This window comes from Pempheris klunzingeri, chromosome 13, assembly GCF_042242105.1.
Source record: "Pempheris klunzingeri isolate RE-2024b chromosome 13, fPemKlu1.hap1, whole genome shotgun sequence".
In the NCBI taxonomy this organism is placed as follows: Eukaryota; Metazoa; Chordata; class Actinopteri; order Acropomatiformes; family Pempheridae; genus Pempheris; species Pempheris klunzingeri.
Genome location: NC_092024.1, coordinates 17,389,139 through 17,402,989, shown reverse-complemented (window position 1 = coordinate 17,402,989; position 13,851 = coordinate 17,389,139). Strand labels below are relative to the sequence as shown.

The 13,851-nt window shown below is 41.4% G+C and overlaps 1 protein-coding gene across 3 annotated transcripts; it reads left to right on the top strand.

Moving 5' to 3' along the window:
• The first annotated feature begins 925 nt into the window (after positions 1-925).
• Positions 926-13,851, top strand: LOC139211499 (serine/threonine-protein kinase PAK 2-like). Of its 3 annotated transcripts, none has more exons than XM_070841694.1 (15): positions 926-1,127; positions 6,371-6,564; positions 6,651-6,757; positions 7,508-7,655; positions 7,734-7,750; positions 7,855-7,968; positions 8,218-8,341; positions 8,443-8,506; positions 8,621-8,669; positions 9,404-9,516; positions 9,628-9,745; positions 10,348-10,447; positions 10,596-10,792; positions 11,366-11,503; positions 11,932-13,851. In XM_070841694.1, the coding sequence occupies exons 2-15, from the start codon at positions 6,387-6,389 to the stop codon at positions 12,016-12,018; spliced, it is 1,554 nt and encodes a 517-aa protein (XP_070697795.1). In that variant the 5' UTR covers positions 926-1,127; positions 6,371-6,386; the 3' UTR covers positions 12,019-13,851. The 3 variants fall into 3 exon arrangements, with proteins under 3 accessions (XP_070697795.1, XP_070697796.1, XP_070697797.1); XM_070841695.1 differs by lacking the exon at positions 926-1,127 and adding an exon at positions 4,390-4,480; XM_070841696.1 differs by lacking the exon at positions 926-1,127 and adding an exon at positions 6,052-6,131.

The window sequence follows — 13,851 nt, the reverse complement described above, 5'->3', positions numbered from 1 at the left end:
TCAAAATAAGATCTTATTTTGTGACATTTTATAATGATGTCCCACATACATATTGTTTGTTGTTTTACACACTTGTTTATAGTTTGATATACAGTAAAAAATATAATGGCTGCTGTCATTTTACATAAATTTTACATAAATGAACGCAATGGTCTGTAATGATCCAGGCCACCCTGTACCATTTGAGCAACTCTATTGACTGAAATGCTGGGTCAGGAGACGCACTCTTATCATGTCTTATGATAGTTGAGTGTTTCCTTGAATTTGGCAACTGAGTGTAGATCATCATTATGAACATGTGCAGTTGAAATGTGTCTCTGCACATTTTACTTTATAACCCAGCCAACTGCATTTTGCGCATATGCTTATCTATCAATGTTAAATGTTAAAAACAATTTTAGATATATAGTATATATTTATTTATTAGACTTGTCAGTTGGTATCCAACTAAGATCTGTTATCAGTTTTTCTAGGATAAAAAAAGCCAGAGCAGTACAGTTTTAATCAGGGTTGTGAATATATGATCTGTCCCGAGATACAATACATCCTATTTAATATTTCTCATTTACACAATTAAGAATTAAGTAAATATAGAAAAAGTCTTCTGTTTTCTACTCATTGCTTTACTATTCTTCAGTACATGTAATGTCTCAACACAGTGTCAAATTTCTATTGTTATTCTAAACAATATCATTCTTATAATTTAAAATAAGGTTACGGTTTTTTTTTCTTCCCTAAATCAATAACCGAACCAGTCAAAGTGTCAAAGAAATATTCTACATTTAACCAAAATGCTGCAGATTTTGCGCTTTGCGCGCCCCTCTGGTTTTGCCCAGTGGGCGCTACGGAAGCCGTGAGGTTCCTATTCTTCTCCATTTGTTTCTGCGATGTTCCGCTTCCTCCGCGCCAGGCTCCTCCCCGGGCCAAGCCAAGAGTCAGGCTGAAGGCCAGGCTGACAGAGACGGCAACAAAAGTTTGTGTCAAAAGACGATATCGTTTTTAACACCCCCGGGAACGTTTGTGAAATCTCAGCGTCAAATCTGAGCTGTAAACGGAGCGGAGATCAGCGGACACGGGGCGGAGTTTGTGCACAGTGCGGTTCAGTTTCCTGCGGTTGTCAGCAACCGGTGAGTTTAAAACACAGCCAGTCTTACATTAAAGTTGCTTATTTAGAAATACTTTGGTTACTACTAGCTTTTTTTGGACACAGGAAGCATTCAGACTGGGTGACATCTCCTGCCATAATTGTTGTGGAGACACTCTTCCTGTCTGCTAAAGGGGATAAAAATAAAATAGTGCAGGCAGCCAGGTCCAGATCCTAGTGTTTGTGGGATTAGTGGCTTGCTTTCTTTTGAATATACACCAAAGTAATGACAGTCTACAGGCACACTTTTGTGTTATATTGTCATAACATGTGATGTTAACACAAAACATGCAATAACAGCCAATGTAGTCTGATGTGCTTCACTTTAGATATCAGCTAAGCAGTTCAGAGGCTGGTTTAATAAAATGTAACTGAGCTTCAAATTACAATGTGTTCTGTACAACAGTATACAACATATTAAGAGTTTAATATATGGTAGCTACAGCACATGTGTTTATGTTTTCAGTGTGGCTCCTGGTTTGCTGATGATCTATTTTGTAACTGTCTGAACATACTGTGCATGTTTCTTATTCATAGTTTTCTTGATTAACATTAAGAGGCGGTAAACTGACTCTGAGCACAAACACTCAGATTTGTGTCTTAGATGGTCTGTAGTTGTATAGCACTACAGTTACACCACCCAAAGCACTTTAACACTACATTCACATTCACACAGGAGGAATTTAAATTGGAGGAGACTTCTTTCACGCACTGAAGCAATGATTGGCTTTCAGTGTCTTGCCCGAGTACAGTTCGCCATACGAACTGAAGGAGCTGGGGATCGAACCACCGATTGTCCGACTGATGGAATCAATAGTGAAAATGATAAATTGATGGATTGATGGACGACCCGCTTTACCTCTGAGCCACAGCTGCCCACCACAGTTATGATAAAAACTGTAGCATACTTGTTTACCACCTCTTCTACCTACTAAATGTTTAATACCTGCAGATATAACCTTAACTACCGCTGCTGTCGACTCCAGATTTATCTTCCTGGCAGTGTGGAGAAGGCTTTAACAGCATTAAAATGTAATGTGGGTTTCAGTGTATAAATCTGTGAGTGCGATTCCTCAGTCCTGAATCCTGCAGGTACAATGAAACAGTCATTCATGCTCCAGACCTGGAGGCCAACAGACTTCGACTGTGAGTCCCAAGACTAGTTTTGTACCTGGTCCAAATTGTACCTGGGGCTTCAGGTTGCCAGGTTGGTGATTTGATTCGTCAGAGTGTTGACACAGGGGTGAGGCAGCTGTTTGAATAACAGGATAAGGTGATCAGCGTGGGTGTGCAGCTGGGCAGTGTGTTTACGCTTCATTCACTGCCAGACCTATAATCAGTGACTGTAGAAGGCAGTGAGCTCAGGCAGAGTGTGTGTGCACAAACATAGTGTGTGTATCTCTGTGTTTCTGTGTTAGTGAATGAAAGGGGGGGGGGGGTAGTGTGTGTGTGTGTGTGTGTCTGCTTCATCACTCCTTCCAGGAAGTCCTCCGCAGAATTTCCTTTTATAGAAGCTGAATACAAAAGGCTTGCTGTCCACTTCCTGTAAACAGCTCGGCGGCTGTGCTGGCTGTGTTCTGGTTGGCTGGCCCTCTGGCGCTCGGGGAGTTCCAGGATGAGGAAGTAGGCTTCCCTTGATGGCGCGCAGCCACAGGGAATAGAAAGTGCTCTGATGCAGCAAGAGAGCTGAGAATGAGGAATAGAAATTATAAAGGACAGAGGGGATATGACAGGATCTGAAGATTGAGAGCAGAAGAGAGATGCAGTTGGATGCCGTCTGGATGTAAAATAATCTGTGTGGTAACCAAGCATGCAGAGTTTGACGGAATAAATCAAGAAAACTAGAAGCACAGAGACAAAAATGTGAAGGAAAAGTGCAGCCTGCAGTTCCAAACGGACCATATCCACATCCATAGAGCTGAAACAACAAAAAACTGACATAATCACTTTGTGGAATAAAGTTGATGTGGTGAACTTGTTGGCAAACAGTTGCTTGTGTGCACATCCAGCATCCAGAGCAACATCAGCTTTCATTTGAATCCATGTTTGTGTCAAGTCGATGCATCTAAGTGTAACATTCATACTCGGATTAGCTCCGTCTCTGTCTCTTTAGCTGCTAAATGCTCCACTATGATCACCAGCTAGTTGTTAACGGTGTCTGTTAGGCTTCTAGCGGTGGCTGAGAATGACACTGAAGTGAGTGAGACATTAAAACATGTAGAACATTTTGATTAGAGCAGATTTTTTATCTGAAACTGTCTGATCAAAGTAACCAAGATTATGAGTCTGATACCAGCTTTCAGTGCTTGATGTTATTGGATACTCTAAGGTGCTGTAGTTCATGAAAAAACTCATCATAATTGTTTGTAAAAGGAATATGTTTTTCACTCCCTTTCTTCAGATTGGGAACCAGGAATTATAGTATGATGACCTGAAACAGCAGCAAGCAACTATTGACATTTCTGTAAGTAGAAAATCTTTGGCGCCCGTTCTTGACAGATGAGGATAAAGATAATTGCTTTCTGTTGATACGGATTAACTTTTTCAGCATAAATTGGGAGCGTGCAGTTATACAAACACTCAAGTATGTAGCCTAAAGCGCTGATGTGTGCACCTGCCTGCTCCCCTCAAAGTTTCTCTGCTGTGCTCAGCAAGCTTAGCTGGAAGCTACATAAAAGATGTTCAAGTGCTCACAATGGAGCCCCTGTTGGCGAGGGGAGTGTGTGTTTTAGGGCAGGGAATGTGTGTGTGAGACAGGGCCTGTGTGAGGAGGAGCTTTGTGTGGGTGTGTGTGGGTATGTGTGGGTATGTGTGGGTATGTGTGGGTATGTGTGGGTATGTGTGGGTGGGTGTGTGTGTGTAAGATGAACAGGAGAACATGCCCAACCCGTGTAGCCCTGCAGCTATGGAATTCCTACTGAGAGACAACTTGTCTCTGCCTGGCCAGCCAGCACCCAACATTCAGTCCAACACACACACACACACACACACACACACACACACACACACACACACACACACACACACACACACACACACACACACACACACACATACACACAGAGCCTTTGAAAATGCACATTAACACTGGACTGGGTCTAATTTTATCCTGCCGGGGCAAGTATACACTTGTCCCATCCAAGATTGCTGAGGAATGAGGCAGCCTGCTAGGACCTGCCCTGAGAAGGCAGAAAAGACGGAGAGAGGGTTGAGGAAGAAGTGAGAGCTAAGTAGATGGATGAGCACTGGAGAAAGAGCCGCACACACTTCCTGGGAATACAACAGATTTCATTCATTACCTGGTCTTCTGTAAGACGCAGAAGAGGCAACAAACAGGTGAGTACTTAGCAGCTTGTATGAAAGAGGTGAAGACTTTGAAGGGGCGTAAGGTGAGTTATTTAGGAGTGTCTCATTGTCTGAAGGCAGACTAGCTCATTTGGTTTTATGCTTTATAACGGTTTGACTCTTTTCATGATCACTTAACATGATCTAAGGTGGTGTCAGGAGCAGTTATATCTGAGATAGCATCCATCATAAAGCATCAGTACAATGAATGTTGTGGGTGGGGGGTTGATGTGTCTTCAGCTTGTGGCCTGAGGACATTTTGTGAAAAATGGCTATTTTTTTGAACCACGAAGGCCTAATGTTGTGTGCACTGGTTAATGTGTGAAGGAAAGGATCCTGTATTTGGATATCTTCACTGGTGGAGCCTGATTTCATTTATCTCAAGTGGCAGAGCTCTTGCAGGAGCAGCACTTCATAGGCAAACCTACCTGAGCCACGTCTGTTATCCGTGTTTGATACACGCTGTGTCATCGGCGGTCAGACACAGGAAGTGAGGAAACCTTTGTTTGCTTCCTGTTTCCTGTCTGTGATGTCACCATAAATGCAGGCTGCAGCGCAGAGTTGATTGAACCGCTTGCTCTGCAAGACTGGATGAGGTGCTTTTGTGGTTGAAGGTTTTATGTGTGAGTCTACAATCTCAGTTTTCACCTTATTAGGGTAATGGACAACACACAGAGAGTCTATAGTGGTGGAAGAAATAGTCATATCAAGAACCAATACAACAGCGTGGAATGCTCCTTTTATAAGCAAGTCTTTAACTCAAAATCCAACTGAAGTGAAAGTTCAGTGAAAGTATTACCAGCGAAAATAAGTAAAAGTCCTTGTTCTGCAGAAACATGGCTCATGGATGCATCAATAACATTTTAGTGTTGGAGCTGTGCACAGTTGGTAATTTAGTCCAGTCTTTTCCAACCTAAATGGTCACAAGATAAATCTGAGCGGCTGTGAGATGATTAATGGAAGAGGGAAGAAGAAAAACTAAAGTTCCGCTACACATTTGTATTTTTTTTTTTTTCTTTTCCCAGATCTCTCAGTTTTTGCAAAATATTGGTTAGTTGTATCTGTTTGGGGCGCAAAACAGTTACTTAATAAACCATCGTCAACCTTTAAGAGGTGAAATGCGTCTTTAGAAATGCTGACAGTTCACAGAGACATCTGAAATGTGACAAGGGGACCCAAGACACAAGGGGTTCCAATGCAAAACCAGTGATTCAATATATGACATTACACTGAATATGATAAGCATATCATGTCTTTTTTTATGGCAAAAGTTACAATCTGAAAAGGTGGTAGTAACTGTAGCTTTCAGATTCATGTAGTGGAGTAAATAGTAGAATATTTCCCCCTGAAATCTAGTGGAGTAGAAGTATGGCTACATCATGCTACCCTGCTCAGTTCTTCTCCTCCTTAGTGTTTTAACTCCAGTTATTTTACCATTCTCACTCACTCACTTATAGGCTCTCTGACTCTCTCTCTCTCTCTCTCTCTCTGCCTCCTTTCCTTCCTCATTCATTTGTACCCATGAGCGAGACTCAACACGTCACTTTGCCTTTTCAGTGTTGCTTCCTGTTCACACTCTCTGTTCCCTTCGCTCCAACAGCCAGTGCTGATCCACAGATTGTGGCATGGACTGATTAATGAAGTCTGTATGAGTTTTTCTTAATGTGTTATTGAGTTGTGTCCTTCTCTGTGTAATGTAGGCTAAGCTATAGTTGGATGTGGAGCCTTTTCTCTGTGGCATTTTGGGCTAACGTACATTTTTGGCTCGTATTGTGAAATGTACAAAAAACAGGAAGAAGTCAGCCAGTGTTTGAGCGTGCGACAGACTTACTGTGTTTCTTGTATGTATTGTCATTTGTGCGTCTCATCCCGTCTGCGCAGGTGTACGTGTGTGTAGATGTGCGACAGCGGAGTGTGTGAGGACAAGCCCCCTGCCCCCCCTGTCAGGATGAGCAGCCAAGGAGGAGGACCCAAGGACTCCCAGTCAGCCAATCACAGCTCTCGGCCACTGCCGTCTGTACCGGAAGAGAGGAAGTCCAGAAACAAGATCATCTCCATGTTTGCCTCTGAGAAAGGTGTGAAGAATTCACACATCTGCAGTACGTAGACGCTAAAAAACATTGTATTGCAGTTGATGACCAACACTGACCGTTACCTGCAGGTGGCAGGAAGAAGGACCGGGACAAGGACAGGCCCGAGATCTCCTCCCCTTCAGACTTTGAACACACCATCCATGTGGGCTTTGATGCTGTCACTGGAGAGTTCACTGTAAGCATCTAACCTGAACACTATGCACTGTGCTTGTTTATATTTGTGACATTTTACAGACCAGAATTTGGGTTTCACCAGCTATTCATGAATCATAAATCATTAGAAATAAAAGCTTCAAACTAGTGATTTACTAAATTGTGTTGCACTGTTCAAACGTTGCTAGCTGTACACTTTGGGAAATGTGTTTATTTTCTCTTTACTGAGAGTTAGATGAGAAGATTGACATCACTGCCATGTCTGTATGGTAAATATGTAGCTGGAGTTAAGCCGGTTAAGTTAGTTTAGCTTAGCATAAAGACTGGAAACAGAGGGCAACAGCTAGCCTGCCTCTGTCCAAGGTCATTTCCAGCTACATATTTACTTTACAGACATTAGAACCACATCAGTCTACTTACTGTTTGCAAATACTACTAACCTTTCCATAAGAACTAGTTTGTGCAGTGCCTAAGCTGTCCCTTAGTAAACACTCAGCTAAGTTTGAACCTATGAAAAGCTGGTGCAAAAGGCTTGAGTTGACATTTGCATCACTGAAGCTGGAAGCTGCAAGTTGGTAATTGAAAAAAATTGGGATACTGGATGGACTCCCAACCAGTTATGACTAAAGCTGAGACCTGTGGCTCCAGGAGATCCACATATGCAGTTTAGGTGCACAATCTGCGTTAATAGCGTCTTATTTTTGTTCAGTTTGTTTAACGGGAAGATCCCTGTACATGTATTTTCAATATGTGTGTGTGTTTGTTTATCCAGGGCATGCCGGAGCAGTGGGCCCGTCTCCTTCAAACCTCCAACATCAGTAAATCAGAACAGAAACAGAATCCCCAGGCCGTGCTCGACATTCTCAAGTTCTACGACTCCACCAGTGGAAAACAGAAATACCTCGGTTTTTCAGCGTCGGGTCAGTTCTCTTTTGCTCAACACATAAATTAAAGTCCAGTGTTGTGACTGCATAGACTCACTGCTCTGTCTCTTCCAGATAAAGACTCGCAGTTGGTGAGTAGTTCATCACTCCCACTCTCATCCACAACATCACGTTGAATGCTTTCAGCCATTTTTGACTATTATTCTGTTAAATCTTTGTTTGTTTGCTGTTGCAGACAGGCAAGCAGGATACAGCAACCTCCCCATCAAGTGGGAAGGATGGAGAAGATGATGACGATGACGATACACCACCTCCAGTTGTTGCACCACGGCCAGAACACACGAAATCAGTGAGACGAGACAAAAAGATTACGATATTTTGTTTTTTAAAGCTTGTAAATACAGGAAAGTGGCGCCGGAGAACACATTTCATTTCATAAAGAAATAGTTGTACTTAGTGTGTGCTAATCTGATCTAGTTTACCATTTTATTTAAGGCAATTAATTGATGCTGTTACTATAGTTGTTACTTTAAAGTAAGTAAAAACGAGGAGGACATGATCATCCAAGGTCAGCCTTCCTGAATTTTTCATGTGTCAGGTATACACGAGGTCGGTGATAGACCCACTCCCGGCCCCAGATGGAGACGCCGCCTCGAAGGCAGCTGACAAACAGAAGAAGAAGGGAGGCAAGATGACCGATGAGGAGATCATGGACAAACTCCGTAAGTAAAACACACCGGAAATGACTCATCACAGGCAGAGCTGCATCTTTTTTTGGCTTCAGTAGAGCTGACTTAGCTGTTTTTTTTGTTGTGACTCTTAGGAACTATTGTCAGTATTGGAGATCCTAAGAAGAAATACACTCGTTACGAAAAGATTGGCCAGGGGTGAGTCAGAATTAAGGATAAAATAAACTTTGAACATTTGAATTTGATGGAGGCTCATGGAGGCTAAAGTTAAAGGCAAATTTTATTTCACATCTTACTGTTTTTCACTTCCAGGGCATCTGGCACAGTTTACACAGCCATAGATGTTGCCACGGGACAAGAGGTACGTTTACTTCATTTTGTGTCTCTGCCACAGCAAAAATCACATCAATGTCCCCTCAATATGAGGTCAAGGTTGGATTGAACTGTGAAACAACAACCCAAACATCAGTGGTAGAGTCGAAGGGTACCTGGGATTTTAAAATGATTGCTTCCCATGAATGTGTCACTCTGTTTCTGGGATTACCAGGATTTCTCACCATAGGGAGGAAATGTGGATTATTGATTATAAAATCATGTTTACTTTTTTCATATTCATTAGTTCATGTAGTAATAGATCTCGCAGCACATGCAGCCATGTGACGTGTTGCTTTTGTGGTTTAAGTAACCAGAAAATTGACTTAGGGACGTTTTTGCACTTTGCTTTTTTTCACACTTCTCTCTAAATACTATTTAGAGCTGGACTGCAAGTATAAGGAATAAAAGTAGCTGATCCTGTTATATTTCTGTAATTATGGCATTTTAAGATTAGTCTATTGCACAATAGTTGCATTACTGCAGTTTTGAATTTTTCAATACAGGTATTTTTCTCGGAAAACCTGTTAGAGGAGAGTTATTTTATCCCATTGCAAAAAGATTTTTACTCAAAATGCACACTTAAGACCGAATTTATCTTCCATGGCAACTTTACATCTTACAAAAAGTATGCTAACAGTATAAACAGGTACCTTGGCAAGTTAATTAGTTGTGCTTTGATAGATGTGTGGTAGCACATTCACAGGATGTTGTGTTCTGCAGGTGGCCATCAAACAGATCAACTTGCAGAAGCAGCCAAAGAAAGAGCTCATTATCAATGAGATCCTGGTCATGAAGGAGCTGAAGAACCCAAACATTGTCAACTTTGTGGACAGGTAACACTGACCTCAGACATGCTGTACAGACAAAACATAGAGCATACACCCACAGCACTGAGTGTGAGTCGACTGCTTTGTGGACGTGACCGTGTGTGTTTGTTTTTTTAGCTTCCTCGTAGGAGACGAGCTCTTTGTGGTGATGGAGTACCTGGCTGGTGGCTCCCTAACTGATGTTGTGACGGAGACGTGCATGGACGAGGCACAGATCGCCGCTGTCTGCAGAGAGGTAGGATTGTTTTCAGACAACAACAAAAGTAATTAACAAACCCTCATATAAATATCAGTGAAACCCAGTCAAAGCACCTGGGTCACATGATCCACGTCTCACACAAAAGCAACGCCCGTACAGCCTCATGGCAACAGAAAAAATGTAGCTCGATAACTCTTACAGCACCTCAGATTATACACAGACTTATATGATGCTGCGTTCATGCAAATCGTTTAAGTGATTATGCAGCTATGCAGTTCTGTAATACTCTGTTATAGGTATTATGAAATGATGCGAGAGATGATTCAAGTCACCTCCTATTTTTATTGTACATATATTTCTTTTTTAAGCTCATGCAAATTGCTTATTGGTAAATATCCTCAAGAGATATCAGGTGTATCAGGTACCAGAATCCTGTACCAGGATTTTGACAGTATTAAAATACTTTTTGAACAAAGTCCATGAAATTACCTCTCGCCCTTTTGTATTTACCGAAACATATTAATAATATCACAAAACTGTGTACATTTTCTAATTCTTTTATATTTGTCTGTGTAATTCTAGTGTGCATAGCGCATTAGTCTTAGCGGATCCTAACCTTTCTCCCTCTCTGCTTCCAGGTCCTTCAGGCTCTGGAGTTTCTTCATGCCAACCAGGTCATCCACAGAGACATCAAGAGTGACAACGTATTGCTGGGGATGGACGGATCGGTCAAACTCAGTGAGGGAGAACACACGCAAAAACACGCACAGATCCACAGACACACTGATTTTTTAATTTGCGTATGTACCTCAGTCTTAACGACCTTAACTGTGGCGAGGACCCTGATTGAATTGGTCTCAACAGATATTTTTCTCTCTCTTTGCAGCTGACTTCGGCTTCTGCGCCCAGATCACTCCGGAGCAGAGCAAACGCAGCACCATGGTGGGGACCCCGTACTGGATGGCCCCAGAGGTGGTGACCAGGAAAGCCTACGGACCCAAAGTGGACATTTGGTCTCTGGGGATCATGGCCATCGAGATGGTGGAGGGAGAGCCTCCATATCTCAACGAGAACCCTCTCAGGGTGAGTTTGGGGTTTGCGTTTAAATAATGATTATTCTCAACTTCATAAATCTTTTGAACGTTTTTCAATTAATCTTTTAGTTTATTAAATGTAATGGAAATTACACACGTACATACCAGACGAATATTTCAGGACATGCAGGATTATACTATACTATACTATATATGTCAAACTATAATAGGATACGATGGATGTGAAATATTTTTCAAAGGCATTTGACAGATATTTTGGGAAATTTGCTTACTGCACATTTGCTTTCTGAAAGAGACTTTGGTGAGAAGACGGATACAACTCTGATGTCTGGTGGTTAGATATAAGGCTACAGTCAGCAGCTAGTTAGCTTAGCTTTGCTCAAAGCAAACTGGAGACCATAGCTTAGTTTCTGTTTTTTTCACTGTCTCTACTTACCTAGTAGTGACCATTAAGCATCACATTTTATCCTGATTCATTAGTTTGGCGTACTTTGTCATCTGCCAGGTGTTGCGAGAGTCGACCACTGAGAAGGAATTAATGTCGAAATGGTCCAAGATTGTATTATGCTGCTTTTCTTACATGTTATTTTGCTGCTCTTAGGCATTGTATTTAATCGCCACCAATGGGACTCCTGAGCTGCAGAGTCCAGAGAAGCTGTCTCCTGTCTTCAGATCCTTCCTGTCCCGCTGTCTGGAGATGGACGTGGAGAAACGAGGATCAGGCAGAGAACTGCTGCAGGTAGAAGAGGCCTACACACTCATGTTGAATATATCGCTCTGAAAACCACACCAAACATTAGGATCATTATTTTCATTATTAAGTAATCAGCTAAATGTTTTTGTTCAATTAATCATTTCATTGTTTTGTCTAAGAAATGTCAGAAAATTGTGAAAAGTGTCTCACGGCGTATGTTGACATATTGAAATTGTTTGTTGTATCCGACCAACAGTCCACAAAGTAAAGGTGTTCATTTTTACAATCACATGAGACAATTAGCACATTTTCCCAACTAATAATCTGGAACAAGAGAATGCTTTGCATTTGTGTGCAGAAGTTATTTTTCGTGCACTGTATGATGGTAACTGATATTCACATATTTGTCAAAGTTGATCCTTAAGATGGAAGTGATTCCTCAACATTTCATGTGTGCACTCCTTTGCCTGTAGCACCCATTCCTGAAGCTGGCCAAGCCTCTGTCCAGCCTCACTCCGCTCATCCTGGCAGCCAAGGAGGCCATGAGGAGCAACCGCTAAATCCCAGTCTCTAAAAGACTAAGAGCGAACACCAGTGACAGCCAAACCAGCCAGCGTCTTCTACTGGTCTACGTATCATGACCATCAGCGACCACCTAGTGTTTTGTTTTTATTTCTTTTTTCCAAATGGTCACAAAATGCCTCTCCAGTCCTCCCAGCACTTCTGTACTGATGTCAGACATATCTTACCTCTGTGCCTCGTTCTAAAGCTGCACACAGCCATAAATGTGTTTTCTACATGTTGCAGCAGGAGTTCTTGTGTTGTTCTTGTTGACATTGGTTACTACAGTATGTATATCAGGGATGCAGGATCACTGTTGCAAAGGTTCAAGACTCTTTGCGCACCAAGGGCCACACAAAGGATCTTAATCTAAAAGGTCTAAACGGTGCTATAAATTGGAATTGAAGATATTGCAAGTACACTAGGACAGGAAACTGCATTTGTCCAGGTAGTTGCAAGTTTGATTTCATCATTTGAGTCATCATTTTTGATTTATGGGTCCGCTGCTTGGACCCATAACAGCTACCTGCGGCTGATAGTCACCTGGACTATGTGTCAGACTTTGTAGCTAGTTTTAGCTCAGAATTTCTCTTTTAGATTTAGAAAAAAAACCCGTCAGGTAACTTTAATCATTTTTAGTTTCTTGTTTTCGGCCAGTTAGGAGCTACTTTTAGCCATAGTGTGTTTTGTGAAATCTTTTAGATATTTTTAATTTTGCGTATCAAAGTTTCATGAAAGGTGTGAACCTTTGTGTGCGGAGAGGCTGGAAACCTTTTGCAACTGGTTTCTGCGGTTGCTGTTGCTGTAGTTACACATGTGCATTCTAACAGGGTCCAATAGTTTTGAAATTGGTGTGGAAAGTGAAACTGTACCAATGCTGTGCTGTACTGTGGCCAAGCATGGGACAGGGCAGTCTTTGTGCAGTACAAATGTCCTTGTTTGACCTTATATCTCACTCAAAATAAAGCCATTCCAGAAGTTTTTTACAGTCTGGTTTAGTAAATAAAATTTCTGTCTGAGCAAGCTGTTCTTCAAACTATGCAAAGGCATCTGAACACTCTGATGCGTCAAAAACTCTGTTGGATTCTTGAGCTTAATGGACCTAAAAGCCACATTTCTGTCTCTATGATGTTTCAGTTCAATGTTCTGTTTGTCTCTAGATGTGCCTTTTGCAACACACGCCTTACTGCTGGTGTGTTGTTGCAAGTAGAACACAAATACTGTATGAAATTGTCTGTCTGAATGTGTTAAACTGGAGGTAGACTTTTGTTTTTTTTGTATATTATGTATTGGTGATGTCCTCTATTTTTAAACGGCTTTGAAAAAGTATGTATATCATTGTTTTATATTTGTAACTAACACAACAGAAGACAAATTTGTTTTTTTCACCATGTTTTTGTGTACCAATTCATCTCTGGTTCCCTGAACTGTGCAGTTATAGTCTAATTGATAAGCCTGATGAGTCAGTCACGCCAGACACAAGTTAAGAAGAATTTGGAAACAGTTCTTTGTTTTGCCAAATGAGATTTGTTCATACCTCATTTTCCAGCAAGTTTAGACAATCACTGGAAAACATTTGAAATGTTTATTAATTTCCTTTAACAGATGCATGATGCAGTAAAACCCATTTGAGTACTTGCAAATTCTATTAACATGCAGAAATACACTGTTATGTGGCTTTTGAAAAGAACACACATTCCAGTTATACGTGTAATACGAGTGATTGGAGAGTTTAAAATGAACGTGCTGTTGCTCATCATGAAACCATCAAGTTCTGGTGTTGAATAAAATCCATCCAGTATGTAAATTATTATTAAAGGTGACCTAAATAA

What these genes read in the sequence shown, in the direction of transcription:
- LOC139211499 (XM_070841694.1), top strand. Translation starts at nt 6,387, where the DNA reads ATGTGCGACAGCGGAGTGTGTGAGGACAAGCCCCCTGCCCCCCCTGTC. An exon ending in GGCCAGAACACACGAAATCA is followed by an intron (nt 7,969 to 8,217) that starts GTGAGACGAGAC and finishes TTCATGTGTCAG; the next exon opens with GTATACACGAGGTCGGTGAT. An exon ending in CAGGCAGAGAACTGCTGCAG is followed by an intron (nt 11,504 to 11,931) that starts GTAGAAGAGGCC and finishes CTTTGCCTGTAG; the next exon opens with CACCCATTCCTGAAGCTGGC.